Source organism: Entelurus aequoreus, linkage group LG02 (genome assembly GCF_033978785.1).
Source record: "Entelurus aequoreus isolate RoL-2023_Sb linkage group LG02, RoL_Eaeq_v1.1, whole genome shotgun sequence".
Classification (NCBI taxonomy): domain Eukaryota; kingdom Metazoa; phylum Chordata; class Actinopteri; order Syngnathiformes; family Syngnathidae; genus Entelurus; species Entelurus aequoreus.
In genome coordinates this window covers 13582914-13604220 of record NC_084732.1, presented here as the reverse complement: position 1 = coordinate 13604220, position 21307 = coordinate 13582914, and the positions used below count along the sequence as shown (strand labels likewise).

General features: G+C 37.1%; 1 protein-coding gene across 4 annotated transcripts; it reads right to left on the bottom strand.

Moving 5' to 3' along the window:
• Positions 1-984: 984 nt before the first annotated feature.
• On the bottom strand, positions 985-20849 carry LOC133662501 (zinc finger protein 436-like). 4 transcript variants are annotated; one of them, XR_009828121.1, is made up of 5 exons: positions 20462-20849; positions 14663-15424; positions 10973-11152; positions 2692-2856; positions 1883-2011 (listed from the first exon to the last, which is right to left on the bottom strand). XR_009828121.1 is itself a non-coding variant. In XM_062066570.1 (4 exons), the coding sequence occupies exons 1-4, from the start codon at positions 20478-20480 to the stop codon at positions 1737-1739; spliced, it is 1236 nt and encodes a 411-aa protein (XP_061922554.1). In that variant the 5' UTR covers positions 20481-20849; the 3' UTR covers positions 985-1736. The 4 variants fall into 4 exon arrangements, 2 of the variants coding, with proteins under 2 accessions (XP_061922554.1, XP_061922547.1); XM_062066570.1 differs by lacking the exon at positions 2692-2856 and having other exon boundaries at positions 985-2011; XM_062066563.1 differs by lacking the exons at positions 1883-2011; positions 2692-2856 and having other exon boundaries at positions 9545-11152.
• Between the last annotated feature and the right edge of the window lie 458 nt (positions 20850-21307).

Here is a 21307-nt window from a genome sequence, read left to right as displayed (position 1 = left end):
ACGATATTACGATGATTATTTCACACGTTGCACCGTGTGGGAAAAAAACAGACACTTAAAATGTTTAGTAGTTTAGTACCAACTATTATTTTAAAGCTGACTGTTCTCCGTCCTTAGAAGATAAATAAATAACTTAATAGGGTTGTACAAAATACAATTTGGAATTTTTTAAAAATATTCCCCTCACTTATTATGTATTATTATTAGGGATATCCGATATTCCGATATTGTCCAATTCTTAATTACCGATACCGACATCAACCGATAACGATATATACAGTCGTGGAATTAACACATTATTATGCCTAATTTGGACAACCAGGTATGGTGAAGATAAGGTCCTTTTTAAAAAAAAATAAAAAAATAAGATAAATAAATCAAAAACATTTTCTTGAATAAAAAAGAAAGTAAAACAATATAAAAACAGTTACATAGAAACTAGTAATAATGAAAATGAGTAAAATGAACTGTTAAAGGTTAGTACTATTAGTGGACCAGCAGCACGCACAATCATGTGTGCTTACGGACCGTATCCCTTGCAGACTGTATTGATATATATTGATATATAATGTAGGAACCAGAATATTAATAACAGAAAGAAACAACCCTTTTGTGCGAATGAGTGTAAATGAATGTAAATGGGGGAGGTAGGTTTTTTGGGTTGGTGCACTAATTGTAAGTGTATCTTGTGTTTTTTATGTTGATTTAATAAAAAAAATAAAAATAAACGATACTGATAATAAATAAAAAAAACGATACCGATAATTTCCGATATTACATTTTAAAGCATTTATCGGCCGATATTATCGGACATCTATAATTGTTATTATTATAATTAAACTAATAACACAAAACTTCATTTTTGAATTTATGTATGAGTTTAAAAAATATATATTACTATTAATTTAAAATAATATAATTATATATTAAAATAAATAAAATAGATGTTTATTCAATCAATCAATCAATGTTTATTTATATAGCCCTAAATCACAAGGGTCTCAAAAGGCTGCACAAACCACAACGACATCCTCGGTTCAGAGCCCATATAAGGGCAAGGAAAAACTCACAACCCAGTGGGACGTCGATGTGAATGACTGAGATACCTTGGAGAGGACCGCAGATGTGGGTGACCACCCCCCCTCTAGGGGAGACCGGATGCAATGGACGTCGAGTGGGTCTAGCATAATATTGTGAAAGTCCAGTCCATAGTGGCTCTAACATAATAGTGAGAGTCCAGTCCATAGTGGTCCATTATTGCCATTTGCAGAGGTACAATACAGTACAGGCACATTGGAATTATTCTGCACTTTTTCCTGAATCAGCTTCTTTAAAAAAGTTAAAAAAAAAATAAAGAATAGCTTCTTAAGAAGAAGAAAAAAACAGTACAGAAAAAGTACAAGGTAAAAAATAAATAAATTGTATTAGGAGTTAAATTAAAATAAACTGTACATAAGGTATACACTGTATTAAAATAAATCTAAGACAAAAAAAATAAAAATAATAAAAATAAAAAAATAATTTACTAATACATTTCTCTTGAGTCTTAATTTTTCAGTTGTAGACCTTTTAAAATGGAAAGTGTGTGAAGCATTTTGTTGTGAAACCACTGTCATCAGATGACAATAAAGAGATGGGTATGATATTTTCCATCATGGTATACTTTTGTCTTGCGAGTCCAATAACTCTCTCTACATGGATACGGACAGCAGCTAATCCTCTGGTGCCCTCAACATCTAGTGGATTAAGCTGCCTTCTTTTCCAATCTCAGCGTGCACCACATCTTCACCAGCGGGTAGTTGATCATTTTCACAAGGGACAGACTGGGAAATATTGACAATGGCTGCTGCTGCTGCCAATGCCCTCTCGCGGTCTCTCTTACGCTGCTTGAGATTTTGTCTTCTCTCAAAGATCTTCATTGAACATTTGAGTTTTCGTTTGTGAGGTGACTGGGTATGCTCAAATATACTTGGCACATAGTCTGGGGGTAGTGGATCTTCGCTTTTTGCACCTGAAACAATTAAACAATCACATTATTCATAATGACTGCCATAAATAATTAAGCACGTTGTTGATGGGGATATACCCAGTTCAATTTGTTTTGTAATGGCATTTCATAACTTGACATATTAAAAAACTGAATAGAGTGAAATCATTCAGATACCCGTCTGTTTAAGTTGCTACCGTTTTTTATTTTTTCATGATGCCTCATGTGATTGGCTTGAAAACTTTACCAATAAAAATTTTAACCTTGTGCCAATGGCTTGAAAACTTTACCAATGTAGATTTTACCTTGTGCCAAATGAAGTAACAAAAAGCCTCTTGTTCAAAAATGCTTCATTAGAAAAAAATTGTCTCACAACGTCCATCATAATTTTTTTTGAAATTTCCTAATGCATTCACTCATGATAATTAATTGTTCAATTCCAATATGAAGCTCAACATTTACATTGATAAAGTTTTCAAGCCAATCAGATGAGGCATCATGAAAAAATAAAAACGGTAACTAGCATCAGACAGACAGGGGGGGGGGGGGTGAACTGAAGAAATCATCCCATTCCCTGCCTTGCTGCTCTTGCTGCCTTTCTAAAAATGCACCCAGCATTTTCAACAATCATATTTGTATCATCCCATATTGTATTATTTCACATTTTGTGAAACAAATCAGGGGTATATAGTTTGTTTACATACCTGATATGAAGTGTTCATTGCATATCCTTGTGTACATCGTAGGTTTCCATCGTTCACGACAAATCGCCGCGATCCGAAGCTAAGATTTGGTTTATCGCCTCGTCTATTGCTACATCCAACAGCACAGCAGGTTTCCGGCATTTCCAAGCTCAAACAGCAGCAGATCTAACAAGAAAGCGTGTGTGAGTCGTTGACCGGAATGCGCTCCCAACAGGTATAAAAGAAAGGGCATCTCTATCCTCCTTCAAAACCGCAATAAAAGTTCACCTCCAGGCAGCTACAACCCTAAACTAACACCCTCCCCGGATTGCTAATAATCAAATGTAAACAATCAAATGCAGATACTTTTTCTTATGCCTTCTGATCTCTCTCTCTCTCTCTCTCTCTCTCTCTCTCTCTCTCTCTCTCTCTCTCTCTCTATGTCCACTACTTGATGTCCATACCCCCCCCCTCCACACCCCTGATTGTAAATAATGTAAATAATTCAATGTGATTATCTTGTGTGATGACTGTATTATGATGATAGTATATATGATAGTATATATCTGTATCATGAATCAATTTAAGTGGACCCCGACTTAAACAAGTTGAAAAACTTATTCGGGTGTTACCATTTAGTGGTCAATTGTACGGAATATGTACTTCACTGTGCAACCTACTAATAAAAGTCTCAATCAATCAATCAATCAAAAAACCGGCAGTGAACTGGTGACCGGCAAGATGGCCGCCAAGCTAATGTCACGTGGCTGATGACGTCAGCTGCAAAGCCTCTATAGGGCTGAAGGCTGGATTGTGCGTCTATGCATTTAGCTCAGTGTGTTTTGTAGCAAGAGAACATGGAAACTAAAGAGAGATGGGGAGAGTTTTGGAGCTGAATCAAATCCAATTATTATTTATTAAAAGTCTGGAGCAGGAATGTGAGGTCAGGGAGGCAGGTGAGACAGAGCCTCACTTATTATGATTTAAAAAAAAAAAAAAAAAAAAAAAAAAAAATGTTTCCATTAAACTTTTATTATTGTATTTTCTGTATGAAAAATTTAAAAACATTTTCTTAAACAAAATGTGCTAGGTGCGATGTATTGAACGAAAGTGTGACACCATCATTGTTAATATCAGACTATAAAATACAGAAAAACTGTAGTACTATTTGTCACCATGAACATGAGCTGCAAGTGCCTGTTGCTACCCTTCTGTTCAGAGAAGTAAAAACATTTTTAAAAATTAAAATACACAAAGAGCGGTAGCCTTAACGTGTCAGCAAGTCAGCAATATTTTTAATAATGAATTGATTAATCCGACTGCCAAGATGGAGTATTATCAATCAATCAATCAAAGTTTACTTATATAGCCCTAAATCACGAGTGTCTCAATGGACTGCACAAGCCTCAGAAAAAACTCAAACCAATGGGATGACAATGAGAAACCTATATGTATATATATGTATATATGTATATACATATATATATATATATATATATATATATATATATATATATATATATATATATATATATATATATATATATATACATATACATATATATATATAACACAGCATAATGTATATTTGAAAAAAAGATTCAAATTAGACTTTTACAACAACGTTAGAGCTTTTAAGTGAAAGTAATTCAGATACAATTAAAAGGCAAGACCCAAAATGTTTTCTAATTGTCATAAAAGTAAATAAATACTACTAATATGAATCTGATAACAACTCTATTAATATGAATTATTTTTTGTTGTTATTCTCTTAATCAACCACTTGTACATTTATCAGAGCACACGAAGTTGAAGTTCCATCCATCCATTTTTCTACCGCTTGTCCTAAAAAACAAAATTCCATAGGCATCAGTAGAGGCGTACACTTCAAGCACGTGACTGGTTCGAAAGGGGGCGGAGCAAGCAGGCGCAGCATCAGAGTGCATCTCAATAATAGTTGTTCTCTATTCGTAGGTGAAAAAACAGCGACATCTGGTGGCAGCCATTCGATACACAACCGGAAATGGATTTGAAGCTACCATTTATTTATTTTTTACAATATCATGTTTTGCAATACTGCGACAGAACTAAAAATGTTTGGTATGAAAACACCTGACATTTGATTTACTGTCTACAACTTCCGTTGGGTGGTAGCCAATATAAGCCTGTTTAACGTGTTTTCACCATCGGGAATACAACACGTGATCAGGAAATGTTTGTGTATTGGAAATGCTTAGAACAATCCGCCATCATTTCATTATCCCGTTATTCATTATCATCCAGGTTGCCATGACAACAGGCGTTGTTTGCCTGTTAAACATGAAGGGGCAAAAGTTCATGATGAAATGTCACAATGTTGTGGTCACCTCAACTACTGTCATAATAATTCTCCTTCAATTAGGTCATTGTATTCTTTTATTTCCTTATTTCATGTTCAAAGACTACATAGGACCACTCTAGGTGGCCTGAGAGCTGTCCTATCTAGTCTACAGAGAACACTAGAGCTGTCCTATCCAGTTTTTGAGTCAGGTTGGATGTGAGACGTTTCAAGCAGACGACTAGAGACACCAATAGGACAGCGCTAGTGGCCTCCAGAGCTGTTCTAGAGTGATCACTAGGGCTGTCCTATCTAGTTCAGAGTGAGCACTATAGCTGTCCTATCTAGTCCTTGAGTCTGCTCGGATGGGATACGCTTCTAGCAGGAAACGAAAGACTATAATAGGACCACTGTAGTTGGCCCGAGGGCTGTCCTATCTAGTCTACAGAGAGCTCTAGAGCTGTCCTATCCAGTTTTTGAGTCAGGTTGGATGTGAGACGTTTCAAGCAGAGGACCAGAGACACCAATAGGACAGCGCTAGTGGCCTCCAGAGCTGTTCTAGAGTGATCACTGGAGCTGTCCTATCTAGTTCAGAGTGAGCATTAGAGCTGTCCTATCTAGTCCTTGAGTCTGCTCGGATGGGAGACGCTTCAAACAGGCGACCAAAGACTGCAATAGGACAGCGCTAGTGGCCTGTAGAGGTGTCCTGTCTATAGAGTGACCACTAGAGCCGTCCTATTTAGTCTAACGTGAGCAGTAGAGCTGTCTTATCTACTCTTTTACTCTGTTCTGATGACTATAGCCTATAATAGGACAGCGCTAGTGTCTAGTCTAAAGGGATCACTGGAGCTGTCCTATCTAGTTCAGAGCGGGCACTAGTGCTGTCCTATCTAGTCCTTGGGTCTGCTCGGATGGGAGACGCTTCAAGCACGAGACCAAAGACTGCAATAGGACAGCGCTAGTGGCCTGTAGCGGTGTCCTATCTATAGAGTGACCACTAGAGCCGTCCTATCTAGTCTAGCGTGAGCAGTAGAGCTGTCTTATCTACTCTTTTACTCTGTTCTGATGACTATAGACTATAATAGGACAGCGCTAGTGTCTAGTCTAAAGTGATCACCGGAGCTGTCCTATCTAGTTCAGAGTGAGCACTAGAGCTGTCCCATCCAGTCCTTGGGTCTGCTCGGATGGGAGACGCTTCAAGCATGAGACCAAAGACTGCAATAGGACAGCGCTAGTGGACTGTAGAGGTGTCCTATCTTTAGAGTGACCACTAGAGCCGTTCTATCTAGTCTAGCGTGAGCAGTACAGCTGTCTTATCTACTCTTTTACTCTGTTCTGATGACTAAAGACTATAATAGGACATCGCTAGTGTCTAGTCTAAAGTGATCACTGGAGCTGTCCTATCTAGTTCAGAGTGAGCACTAGAGCTGTCTTATCTAGCCCTTGAGTCTGCTCGGATGGGAGACGCTTCAAGCAGGCGACCAAAGCCTGCAATAGGACAGCACTAGTGGCCTGTAGAGGTGTCCTATTTATAGCGTGACCACTAGGGCCGTCCTATCTAGTCTAGCGTGAGCAGTAGAGCTCTCTTATCTACTCTTTTACTCTGTTCTGATGACTATAGACCAGGGGTCACCAACGTGGTGCCCGTGGGCACCAGGTAGCCCGTAAGGACCAGATGAGTAGCCCGCTGGCCTGTTCTAAAAATAGCTCAAATAGCAGCACTTAACAGTGAGCTGCCTCTATTTTTTAAATTGTATTTATTTACTAGCAAGCTGGTCTCGCTTTGCTCGACATTTTTAATTCTAAGAGAGACAAAACTCAAATAGAATTTGAAAATCCAAGAAAATATTTTAAAGACTTGGTCTTCACTTGCTTAAATAAATTCATTAATTTTTTTTACTTTGCTTCTTATAACTTTCAGAAAGACAATTTTAGAGAAAAAATACAACCTTAAAAATGATTTTAGGATTTTTAAACACATATACCTTTTTACCTTTTAAATTCCTTCCTCTTCTTTCCTGACAATTTAAATCAATGTTCAAGTAATTTTTTTGTTGTTGTTGTAAAGAATAATAAATAAGTTTTAATTTAATTCTTCATTTTAGCTTCTGTTTTTTCGACGAAGAATATTTGTGAAATATTTCTTCAAACTTATTATGATTAAAATTCAAAAAAATTATTCTGGCAAATCTAGAAAATCTGTAGAATCAAATTTAAATCTTATTTCAAAGTCTTTTGAATTTCTTTTAAAATTTTTGCTCTGGAAAATCTAGAAGAAATAATGATTTGTCTTTGTTAGAAATATAGCTCGGTCCATCCATCCATCCATCCATTTTCTACCGCTTATTCCCTTTGGGGTCGCGGGGGCGCTGGAGCCTATCTCAGCTACAATCGGGCGGAAGGCGGGGTACACCCTGGACAAGTCGCCACCTCATCGCTTGGTCCAATTTGTTATATATTCTAACAAAGTGTAGATTGGATTTTAACCTATTTAAAACATGTCATCAAAATTCTAAAATGAATCTTAATCAGGAAAAATTACTAATGATGATCCATAAATTATTTTTTTTATTTTTTCAAAAAGATTCGAATTAGCTGGTTTTTGTCTTCTTTTTTTCGGTTGAATTTTGAATTTTAAAGAGTAGAAATTGAAGATGAACTATGTTTCAAAATTGAATAGTCATTTTTTTCGTGTTTTCTCCTCTTTTAAACCGTTCAATTAAGTGTAAATATCATTAATTATTAATAATAACATAGAGTTAAAGGTAGATTGAGCAAATTGGCTATTTCTGGCAATTTATTTAAGTGTGTATCAAACTGGTAGCCCTTCGCATTAATCAGTACCCAAGAAGTAGCTCTTGGTTTCAAAAAGGTTGGTGACCCCTGCTATAGACTATAATAGGACAGCGCTAGTGTCTAGTCTAAAGTGATCACTAGAGTTGTCCTATTTAGTTCAGAGTGACCACTAGAGCCGTCCTATCTAGTCTAGCGTGAGCAGTAGAGCTGTCTTATCTACTCTTTTACTCTGTTCTGATGACTATAGACTATAATAGGACAGCGCTAGTGTCTAGTCTAAAGTGATCACTAGGGCTGTCCTATCCAGTCATTGAGTCTGCTCGGATGGAAGAAGCTTCAAGCAGGAGACCAAAGACTGCAATAGGACAGCGCTAGTGGCCTTCAGAGGTGTCCTATCTATAGATTGACCACTAGAGCCGTCCTATCTAGTCTAGCGTGAGCAGTAGAGCTGTCTTATCTACTCTTTATCCCTGTCCTGATGACTATAGACCAGGGGTCACCAACCTTTTTGAAACCAAGAGCTACTTCTTGGGTACTGATTAATGCGAAGGGCTACCAGTTTGATACACACTTAAATAAATTGCCAGAAATAGCCAATTTGCTCAATTTACCTTTAACTCTATGTTATTATTAATAATTAATGATATTTACACTTAACTGAACGTTTTAAAAGAGGAGAAAACACGAAAAAAAAAGACAATTAAATTTTGAAACATAGTTTATCTTCAATTTCCACTCTTTAAAATTCAAAATTCAACCGAAAAAAAGAAGAGAAAAACTAGCTAATTCGAATCTTTTTGAAAAAATTAAAAAAATAATTTATGGAACATCATTAGTAATTTTTCCTGATTAAGATTAATTTTAGAATTTGGATGACATGTTTTAAATAGGTTAAAATCCAAACTGCACTTTGTTAGAATATATAACAAATTGGACCAAGCTATATTTCTAACAAAGACAAATCGTTATTTCTTCTAGATTTTCCACAACAAATTTTTTAAAAGAAATTCAAAAGACTTTGAAATAATATTTAAATTTGATTCTACAGATTTTCTAGATTTGCCAGAATAATTTTTTTGCATTTTAATCATGATAAGTTTGAAGAAATATTTCACAAATATTCTTCGTCGAAAAAACAGAAGCTAAAATGAAGAATTAAATTAAAATTTATTTATTATTCTTTACAATAAAACAATTTGTTTTACTTGAACATTGATTTAAATCATCAGGAAATAAGAGGAAGGAATTTAAAAGGTAAAAAGGTATATGTGTTTAAAAATCCTAAAATCATTTTTAAGGTTGTATTTTTTCTCTAAAATTGTCTTTCTGAAAGTTATAAGAAGCAAAGTAAAAAAAATAATGAATTTATTTAAACAAGTGAAGACCAAGTCTTTAAAATATTTTCTTGGATTTTCAAATTCTATTTGAGTTTTGTCTCTCTTAGAATTAAAAATGTCGAGCACAGCGAGAACAGCTTGCTATAAAAATAAAATTAAAAAAATAGAGGCAGCTCACTGGTAAGTGCTGCTATTTGAGCTATTTTTAGAACAGGCCAGCGGGCTACTCATCTGGTCCTTACGGGCTACCTGGTGCCCGCGGGCACCGCGTTGGTGACCCCTGCTATAGACTAATAGGACAGTGCTAGTGTCTAGTCTAAAGTGATCACTAGAGCTGTCCTATCTAGGGCCAGTCCCAATACACCCCCCTCGCCCTACTCTTTAGCCCTATCCCTACATTATGCGCGTTACGGTGTGGGTAGTGGTGTCCCAATGACCCTTTGTATGTAGGGGTCGTGGGCATAACGAGGGGTAGCGCCTATGAATCCAGCCCTTCAGAGAAAATTCCTCAATTTCTGCATATGTTACACGTTAGTTTGTAACAATAGCCACGCTAGCTAGTGTTACACTAAAATACTGAAGAAAATCTTGTGAAAACATTAACGTTACTTGGCTTCAAAAAATTCACAAGAGACAACAACTTCTTCTTCATGTAGTTTTTCGTTTATTCATCAACCGAAGCATGATGAATGGAAAAAAACCATTTCAACCGTTAACTCCATTGCTGCCGGGTGTGTAATTGTGTAATGGTGGGACTATAGGGTTGTACGGTACACCGCTACTAATAAAGTACCGCGGTATTTATGAATTAAAAAAGGTACTCAAGCTTTGGAATAATACCGGTACTTTTTAAAATCCACTTATGCTGCCGTGCGGCGGTGACGTTGCTGAGCCGTGGTGCGTGATTGTGTCAAAACGTGCACACTGAGCGCATACAAGCAGAAAAAGTGTTTTGAAGGGAATAATGACAAAAAAACGGCAATTCTTATTATTAAAAAGGGTGCGTGAAGTGCAACACGGAGGCATTTGTCCTAGCTCGTCGATTCAATGCCCTGAGAATATTTTTCTGCGCCTTCACATCCAACACACTCGTGTTTGCTTAGCCGCTTCCTATCACAGAATTTTTTATCACAGACCTTACAACTGACCGATTTGTCTCCGGTGTGCGTCCTGGCGTGTCGAACCAGGGCCGAGCGGAAACTAAACCTTGCATTGCAGACTGAACATGAGAACGGTTTCTCTCCAGTGTGCGTTCCTGCGTGTTCCATCAAATAAGCCTTCAGAGAGAACTTTTTGCCGCACACCGAGCAGGAGTAGGGCTTCTCCCCCGTGTGTGTCCGTGTGTGTCGCGTAAACGCCGAGCGGTCACTGAAGCTCGTCGCGCAAACCACGCAGGAAAAGGGTTTTTCTCCCGTGTGCGTGCGTGTGTGTGTGACCAAATGTTCCTTCAGGGAGAACATTTTAGCGCAATACGCGCAGCCGAAGGGCTTCTCCCCGGTGTGTGTTTTGGTGTGTATCACCAGGCTGACTTTTCGAGAGAATCTTTCGCCGCAAACCGAGCAGGAAAAAGGTTTTTCCCCCGTGTGTCGCCGCATGTGTGTCGTCAAATTTGATTTGTGAGAGAACGTTTGAGCGCAGACCGAACACGAAAACGGCTTCTCGCCGGTGTGTGTTCTCGTGTGCGATATCAAATGTTCATTTCGAGGGAATCTTTTATCACAAAAAGAACAACGGAAGGGTTTTTCCTCCGTGTGACACCTCATGTGTCTTTTTAAGTGCCGCTTGTCACCAAACCTTTTGTCACATTGAGGACATTTGAAGTGTTTGTTGTCAGTAGGACACGTCTTTTCACCTTTAGAGTCTCCACCATCTTCACGCTTCACAGTCACGGGAAACTTGCTGGTGTCCGCATCCTCCTGAGCCCGCACTTGCTCCTCCTCTTCCTCTTTCATGTTGGGGGGCTGTGGCTCCTCCTGCTCCACCCTGGAGCTCCAATCCTGCTGCTCAGGAGGAAGATCTTCCACGCCGACGTCTGCAGGACACAAGATGATTTTTTATTGAAGTTTTACAAATAGAAATAGGACTAGAAAATGGCAATGTTAAATAACAACAAGTAGTGTAGTGTGCATTGCAGGCCACTAGTCGCCAAGAAACACATGTCCAGCTGTTTGTGGTCTTTCGGATGGCATTCATCAGGTGGGTGTTGTTGGTATACCATAGGGCCGGGCGATAAAACGATATCTATATATATCGCAAAAGACACATATCAATAAAACATGTGTTTGATAAGACGTTCGTTGTTTTTTTTCCAAAATTGCAAAGCAAGTTTGGTTGCGTTAACAAAGGAACTTGCTCTCTGGTAACCGAGCAAGCAGGAAGTGATCACTGATCAGTGGGAGTGACACAGCCAATATAACAGTATCAACAATATAACAGTAACAAACATATATATATATATATATATATATATATATATATAAAACAAACAATTATATATTATATAATATATATATATATATATATATATATATATATATATATATAATATTATATATATTATATTATATATATATATATATATATTATATATAATATATATATATATATTATATAATATAATATATATATATAAATATAATATATTATTATATATTATATTATATATTATATATATTATATATATATAATATATATATATATTATATATAATATATATAATATATATAATATATATATATATATATATATATATTATATATAATAATATAATATATAATATAATATAATATATATATATATAATATATATATATATATAATATATATATAATATATATATAATATATATATATAATAATAATATATAATATAACAAACAATATAACAGTATCAACTATTAAGTTTTGTTGCTTCATTTTCTGGTCTCATGTATTATTCTTATCACGGAGTAAGAAGAGAAAGTAAAAATGAGTGCTGAGAGCGACGAAATTGTGGATCAAACAGGAGAAGTCACCTCGAAAGTTTTTTTTCAGACGGACCGTAGTCGGACCGATGTGGTCAGTAAATGATTCAAAGGGCTTGTCCCCACCAAGACCGGTGTAGTCGGACCGATGTGGTCAGTAAATGATTCAAAGGGCTTATCCCCACCAAGACCGGTAATACCACACCACTTCAGCCATGCTCACCCTTTAGAGCACAGCTGTAACTTCCTGGCACTAATCCTGCAGAAAACAGTTCTTTTCAGGTTCCTCTATGTTTACATTTTCACACTTTGCACTATTTTCGTACACTTTTTAAGTCATTCTTACATATTCCTTATTTTTGCACCTTCAGGAGGTTATTGAAAGTGTTTAATGTGGTTTTAGAATTGTGACTACATTGAGTGTTTTTTCCATGCTTGTATTGACATGTGATATCTGAGGGATTATAATCAGAGTAAGGTTACATTTTAAACAAAAATGTTTACATTGAACATATTTTTTGCTGGACCTTATTTTCGACGTGTCATTAAAAAATATCAATAATTATCGATATTGACCAATTTAAAACATGCAAACTCAAAAAGCGCCACATTTCTCTTAGGAGCTTTTTTAGCCCATAAATAACATTACTTTTGTCAAAGTATATTGTAGCGTCCCGGAAGAGTTAGTGCTGCAAGGGGTTCTGGGTATTTGTTCTGTTGTGTTACGGTACGGATGTTCTCCCGAAATGTGTTTGTCATTCTTGTTTGGTGTGGGTTCACAGTGTGGCGCATATTTGTAACAGTGTTAAAATAGTTTATACGGCCACCCTCAGTGTGACCTGTATGGCTGTTGACCAAGTATGCCTTGCATTCACTTGTGTGTGTGAAAAGCCGTAGATATTATGTGACTGCGCCGGCACGCAAAGGTAGTGCCTTTAAGGTTTATTGGCGTTCTGTACTTCTCCCTACGTCTGTGTACACAGCGGCGATTTAAAATGTCATGAATTTTACTTTTTGAAACCGATACCGATAATTTTGAAACCGATACCGATAATTTCCGATATTACATTTTAAAGCATTTATCGGCCGATAATATCAGCAGTCCTATATTATCTGACATTTACTATTTATATATTGTTATTTACAGCTGAAATGGACCAAAAGGAATCGCCTGACCCTCATGATTTCATCATTTACCTAGAGGACGACTTTCTGACTGTTGGACATTGCGGACAAAAGCCTGACTTTTTATGAACAGTCCGGTACACTATATCGTTTTGTACATGCTTGCTTTGTATTTAATGTACTTACTTTTTAGTAAAATAACTGTGACCTATAATTGTCTGTTTATTTACATGGTATCAGTGTAGGAATACAGTACAGGCCAAAAGTTTGGACACACCTTCTCATTCCAATGCGTTTTCTTTATTTCCATGACTATTTACATTGTAGATTGTCACTGAAGGCATCAAAACTATGACACCTGTGAAGTGAAAACCCTTTCAGGTGACTACCTCTTGAAGCTCATCGAGAGAATGGCAAGAGTGTGCAAAACAGTAATCAGAGCAACGAGTGGCTATTTTGAAGGAACTAGAATATAAAACATGTTATTTCAATTTTTTTTACCTTTTTATGTCGAGTACAAAACTCCACATTTGTTCATCCATAGTTTTGATGCCTTCAGTGACAATCTACAATGTAAATAGTCGTGAAAATAAAGAAAACCCATTGAATGAGAAGGTGTGTCCAAACTTTTTGGCCCTTACTCCATACGTCATCAGCCTGATTTGTATAAACCACCCTGAACTGTGATATGCGGTGGAAACACAAACCACACACTTCTACAGGAACCTTTAGGTACAGGAACGAAAGGTTCCTGAACTTTTGGTGAAAAAGGGCCTCGATTCCTCCAAATATGTAGGTGACAAGTCATGTGACATGAGTGGTGTAGCAGATGCACACCTCAACGGAGAAGGCGTCGCACACTCTACGGCAGCACGTGGTGGCTCTAACACACATGTTCTCGTCACAGTTTGGCATGAAGGTCAGGTTCCACAAAAACTAGATCCAAGATGTGAGCGGAGGTTCCAAAAAAACTGATGAACTGTCCCAGGCAAAGAGGCGCAATATGCTAAGGAACTCCAGTTTACGGCACGCACTTGTGGCCGTTCGATGTGGTCTATTATTGGTCTCTTCAACACTGGATAAAGGCTTAATGGTTCTTCTGGTTTTGTCGGGGGTCGAGGAGTAAACATGAGGTGTTGCCCAATGTAGGATACGATTTGTCAAACATTTCCATGCCTGGTCGGGACTCACTTAGCACTACTGCTCCTTGCAGCACACTTATGTTTGTAGAGCTGGTACTGACGAGTGAATCGTTCCTCGCACAGAGTGCAGCCGAACGGCTTGTCGCCGGTGTGTCTTCTCATGTGCGTGTTCAAATTGCCCTTCTGCGAGAATCTCTCCCCGCAAACTGAACACGCAAAAGGCTTCTCGCCCGTGTGCGTCCTCATGTGCGTCATCAGGTTGCCCTTCTGGGAGAATCTCTCGTAACAAACCGAACACATAAATGGTTTCTCACCCGTGTGCGTTCTCATGTGCCGGGCCAACGCCGAGCTATCGCCGAAGTCCGTGCCGCAGACCGGGCAGGAAAACGGTTTCTCTCCGGTGTGCGTCCTTGTGTGCGACATCAGCTGGCCCTTCGTGGAGAATCTCTTATCGCAGAAAGAGCAGAAGAAGGGCTTTTCCCCCGTGTGTGTTCTCGTATGCGCTATCAAATGGGCCTTTTCCGAGAAGGGTTTGTCGCAAAACGGGCAGCAGAATGGTTTCTCACCAGTGTGCGTTCTTGTGTGAGCCATCAAATGTGTCTTTTGGGGAAACGTTTTCGCGCAAAACGAGCAGCTAAATATTTGTTCTCTTTTGCACGAGGACTTAAAGCGTTTGTTGTCAGCTGTAGAGTCTTCATCATCAGTGTCCGGTGATTGCGACGTTGTGTCGTCGCTATCTGACAGCGGAGCTAAGAGGCTGTCTGCTTGTGATCCTCTCTTCTCCTCACTCGGGCTGTGATCAAGCTGGGACCACCGAGGTTCATCTTTGTCATCTTCGCTCTTCACGATCACTGGAAACTTGCTGACGTCAGCATCCTGCTGACTGATGCTGTGCTCCTCCTCCTCTTCCTTAATGTGGGGTGGCTGTGGCTCCTCCTCTTTTATGTTTGGCAGCTCTAGCTCCTCCTCTTCTTTAATGTAATGGGGCCCTGGCTGCAACTCTTCCTCTTTAAAGTGCTGCTTGACCCCGGGGCTCCACCGATGCTGCCCAGAGGGAAGAGCTTCCTCACTGACGTCTGCAGGACACAAGGACACAAACACGGTTGTAAAGAAATAGTACAAACACGAACACAAATACCACTTATCGTCTAATGGACAGCTAAGATCAACGTGAATGGCCCGATAAATGTCCTGATTTAATTAGAATTGTTAATAAAACAGTCCTCTTCATCAGTTTGACATCATCAGGCCTCGATTTTAACTTTTTTAAGGTCAAGGCAAGTGTTGCCTTAAAGGAGGGCTCATATTTTAGGGCACCAAGGCAAATTAGAAGGGCACCAAGGCAAATTAGAAGGGCACCAAGGCAAACATTATTTTCTTTCTAGGCAGGGGCTCCAAAGCATGCATGCCTATATATATATATATATATATATATATATAATAATAATAATAATATATAATATAACATATATATAATTTGTGATTATATATATGTATATATATATATACACTACCGTTGAAAAGTTTGGGGTCACCCAAACAATTTTGTGGAATAGCCTTCATTTCTAAGAACAAGAATAGACTGTCGAGTTTCAGATGAAAGTTTTCTTTTTCTGGCCATTTTGAGCGTTTAATTGACCCCACAAATGTGATGCTCCAGAAACTCAATCTGCTCAAAGGAAGGTCAGTTTTGTAGCTTCTGTAACGAGCTAAACTGTTTTCAGATGTGTGAACATGATTGCACAAGGGTTTTCAAATCATCAATTAGCCTTCTGAGCCAATGAGCAAACACATTGTACCATTAGAACACTGGAGTGATAGTTGCTGGAAATGGGCCTCTATACACCTATGTAGATATTGCACAAAAAAACAGACATTTGCAGCTACAATAGTCATTTACCACATTAGCAATGTATAGAGTGTATTTCTTTAAAGTTAAGACTAGTTTAAAGTTATCTTCATTGAAAAGTACAGTGCTTTTCCTTCAAAAATAAGGACATTTCAATGTGACCCCAAACTTTTGAACGGTAGTATATATATATATATATATATATATATATATATATATATATAAATATATAATATAATATATAACTTAATATATATATAATTTGTGATTATATATATATAATATAATATATAACATAATATATATATAATTTGTGATTATATATATACATATATATATAATATAATATATAACATAATATATATGATTTGTAATTGTATATATATATACACACACACACACATATATATATATATATATATATATATATATATATATATATATATATATATATATATATATATATATATATATATATATATATATATATATATATATATATATAATTTGTATATATATATATACAGTATAGGCATGCATGCTTTAGAGCCCCTAGCCTTGACCTTAAAAAGTATATATATATATATATATATATATATATATATATATATATATATATATATATATATATATATATATATATATATATATATAGCACCCCCCCCGCGACCCCAAAAGGGACAAGCGGTAGAAAATGGATGGATGGATATATAAAAGAATGCTGAAAGATGGCACCTGATGGCCATAAGACGTAACTTCACTTTTTGTCCATGCAGATAAAAATAGTGTTCATGTATGAGATCTAGGGCTGCCAATTATGGCCAAAGTAATAATTAAGATTATTGTTATCAATATTGAAATCATGATTACTGATTGTTAGGTAAAGCAGTGTTGGGGTGTGAACGTAATACCATCATGCCATTTGTAATGTCTAATAAAAAGACTATAGATAAAAGTTATCCATATATCTAAAGTCAAATATCAGTTGTTTTTTTATTCGTTTATAATATCAACTTGTCAGCTTTTTGCTATTACATGATGTCTTTATCTCTATTTTTACATTTTGATAGAGGTCATTTTTTTGTATTATTTATTTAAGTTATGCACATTTATATGTACATGTAGATGTATAATTTTAGTGTAAAGTCCTTGTCGTTAGTCCGCCATGATTATCAAGCCAAACGACGCTAGTGTGCATACGCCTGACTTTGTGTTGCCTAAAATGCATTAATAAATGAAGGTTTTTCGGTCATTAAAAAATTAGACGGTGTTACAACCGTCTGGAAGTTTATCGCAAATTGTCATTATACCGTTTATTGTTACATCCCTAGTCTATTAACAAGTAAGAAGTCAAGGACGGTCACGGCATGTTCTTGCCACCGATGTTGGTCAATTTTTTAGGGCATGACGGCAAATGAAGAGGGCGGTCGCGGCTTTTGCTGCAGTTGCCGTGGTTAAAGGCCTACTGAAATGAAATGTTATTATTTAAACAGGGATAGCAGATCCATTCTATGTGTCATACTTGATCATTTCGCGATATTGCCATATTTTTGCTGAAAGGATTTAGTGTAGAACAACGACGATAAAGTTCGCAACTTTTGGTCTCTGATTAAAAAAAAAGCCTTGCCCCTACCGGAAGTAGCGTGACGTAGTCAGTTGATCGCCTCCTCATATTTTCCTATTGTTTTCAATGCAGCTAGAGCGATTCGGACCGAGAAAGCGACAATTACCCCATTAATTTGAGCGAGGATGAAAGATTTGTGGATGAGGAACGTTAGAGTGACGGACTAGAATGCAGTGCAAGACATATCTTTTTCCGCTCTGACCGTAACTTAGGTACAAGCTGGCTCATTGGATTTCACACTCTCTCCTTTTTCTATTGTGGATTACGGATTTGTATTTTAAACCACCTCGGATACTAAATCCTCTTGAAAATGAGAGTCGAGAACGCAAAATGGACATTCACAGTGACTCATGGATCAAACACCAGTGGTGAATTTTAAAATGTATCCATCGATCCATTTTCTACCGCTTGTCCCTTTCGGGGTTGCTTGAGCCTAATGTTACAGTTAAATAGACACTTTGTATAGTCAATTTCATTTGCTGCCATTGTTGGTATTATTGTTCCGTGTATATGCGTAGAAGATGCAGACATTGCGTTTAATCCATTAGACGACAGAATAATAACAAGATTGTGTATTTCAGATACTACACTTAAGTAATACACAGTGTGTGCACTTCAAAGTACACAATCTAAGTTGATGAGTCCAACAGATGACTTTGTGTTCTTACCAAAAGTGGTCAATAATTTCATAGTTCAATACTCAACCCTAGCGCTCACAAACACATTATAAAGGGCTGAGGAGAATTTTCCTTTTTATAGTCCATCCATGCGTGGCCAGTTATGCAAATTAGATGATGGCGTCACTTGTGGTTGGAGTGTCCGCCCTGAGATTGGTAGGTCGTGAGTTAAAACCCCGGCCGAGTCATACCAAAGACTATGAAAATGGGACCCATTACCTCCCTGCTTGGCGCTCAGCATCAAGGGTTGGAATTGGGGGTTAAATCCCCAAAATGATTCCCGGGCGCAGCCACCGCTGCTGCTCACTGCTCCCCTCACCTCCCAGGGGGTGGAACAAGGGGATGGGTCAAATGCAGAGGGTAATTTCACCACACCTATTGTGTGTGACTATCAGTGGTACTTTAACTTTAACAGTGTTTACCACACATTTATTTATTTGTGGCGGCCCGCCACGAAATATTTACGTCCGCCACAAATAAAAAAAAACATTTATTTTTTTTGTCCTGTCCAGCTTCTCAGGCAAATCATATAGTTGATGTAGATGCCCATATAGGTTGTTCAGATTTACTTTACAGAAGAGAAGTGTAGGATACTTCTCTTGTTGCCTTATTTGTATTTGACCAGTACTGTTTTCTGTTTATTTGTTAATGACTGTGGCAGGAAACCTCTGCCTCTGTTTCACTTTATGTTGCTGGTAAATAATATGGTTGTAGTAGTAGGCTAAAGTTAAATGATTTAGTATGCACTAATTAAAAGGGCAGAGCTTTAAGAGACATTTTAGCTTTTATATTCTATAAGATATATTTTTTGTAAAAACCACAATGAATAAATATATTTCAGTGAATAACTTATTGTTCAAATCTGTATATAAATATGTACATAAAGTGTTGTAAAATGGATGGATGGATGGATGGACGTTTAAAACAAAACTGTTATTATTAATGAGTAAATATACATTTTTTGAGCCTTTTTAGAGAAAATCATATCATTGTAGTAAATTATGCAAATTACTCGATGATGTCATGGTGACCACGCCCATAGCCACGCCCCCACCGCCACAGGTATGCTGGCAGTTTATGGTAAACACTGTTTAACCTTAAAGCCCCACAATGGGACTCCACACACACAGTGAAACTGAACTCTAAATTTGACCTGTGTGAAGTTGGCCCCCCTTATCATTGCAAAGAATAAAATCATGTTTGTGCTGTACATTTTCTTTGTTTGTGCCGGTACGCTTTATAAGTTATTCTAAAATACCTTTTCTGACTCGTGATGTAATCCAGCCCACCCTGCCTTGTTAAAAAAAAATCACCCCAAATGTGTCTCATTTGTTCTGTTTTTTTCTGCAAAATGTTTTGTCTAACTATTATGTTTTTTTTTAATGTTATTAACGTGTTATTATTCATAACCAGCCCCCCCACCTTGTTAAAATCTCCCCAAACTTGTCTCATCTGTTTGTGCTGCACAAATGTTTTGTCTAACTATTATAGTTTTTTATGTTATTACATGTTTTATTATTTTAACATTTTATTATTCATAACCAGCACCCGTCCCTTACCTTGTCAAAATCTCCTCAACTGTCCCATTTATTTGTGCTACGATTGTGTTGGTTTGTGCTGCAAATATTATGTTTTTTTTAAATGTTATTAACGTTTTATTATTATTTTAATCCACTTCTGATTGTTAAGATCCCCTTAAGAAGAACAGTGGAACACTTATGAACGGGTTTCAGACGGCCATAGCTTGACCCTGGAACGGATTAATTCACTTTAATTTGTCAACAAAGTAGGCCATCTCGCAGAACACATTTGTTTTGTTTGTGTGTGTTTTAGCATCAATTTGATCAATTAAAAAATTAAAACAAAGCGTGCAAACAATGCATACAAAGGAAAAGGTACATATAAACATGAAGTAATGATGAAGTATGACGTTACTAAACATATAAGAGGAAAGTAAACAAACCTGCTCTGCGTGACTCCATTATGGTTTGGAAACAGCGTCCAGTAGCTCGTTGTCCTCTTTTGTTCGAGAAAGTTCCTTCTCGTACTCTGCTATCGTTCTTTCCAACGCCACAAACATGTCCTCACTAGACGCGGTTTGTTTCTTGTTCGCCGACACTATTTGAGTTTGAAACACATTTTCAAACATTTACCAGGACTTAGCATGTGATGCTAACTTTCGCGTCTCTTTGTTAGCAGCTAACAAGCTAAGCTAGCGAGGAAAAAACTTCGATACGAGACTGTAATAAACGGCGATGCTTGATCCATGTTCATCAACATGAAATTAAAAAATAAGACTTCATATCGAAAAATATTTTAAAGAAAATGCAATTTTACTCGGATTAGACGTGAGTGCTTGACAGTGTCTGAGAAGGCGGAAGTGCTACGGCAAGTCCATTTGGACAAACTACCTTCCATATTTGCGTCTCTAAATATTTATTTTTTAGATACACACATTTTATAGACTTGGAAATCCATAGAGTAAAATGATTCTTAATTTTTTAAATTTAAAATAATATGCATGGTTACTGTTGTTGTTGTTGGTGTTAACACAGGAATATAATATTTTTTTTGGTCACGTGGCACTGGGTTTGAAGGCCCCGGATGAGTGAGTTGAGCTTGTAACACCGCCACACGTCCACTAGACGGCAGCAAAGACCGTGTATCGGTTGGTTGGCTCTTCTGTTGGAAAAAGGCCTGCCAGAGCAACTAAAGATTAAAAGGGAAAACATTTATTTGTTGGATAATAAGTTTGGATACTTGCATTCACAACTTTCACTGAAAAAAAAAAGACATTTAACCGCATTTT

Coding starts and splice junctions, on each gene's coding strand:
- LOC133662501 (XM_062066563.1), bottom strand. Junction 11,153..14,662: donor GCACATGAGAACGCACACGG/GTGAGAAACCAT, acceptor TGTGTCCTGCAG/ACGTCGGCGTGGAAGATCTT.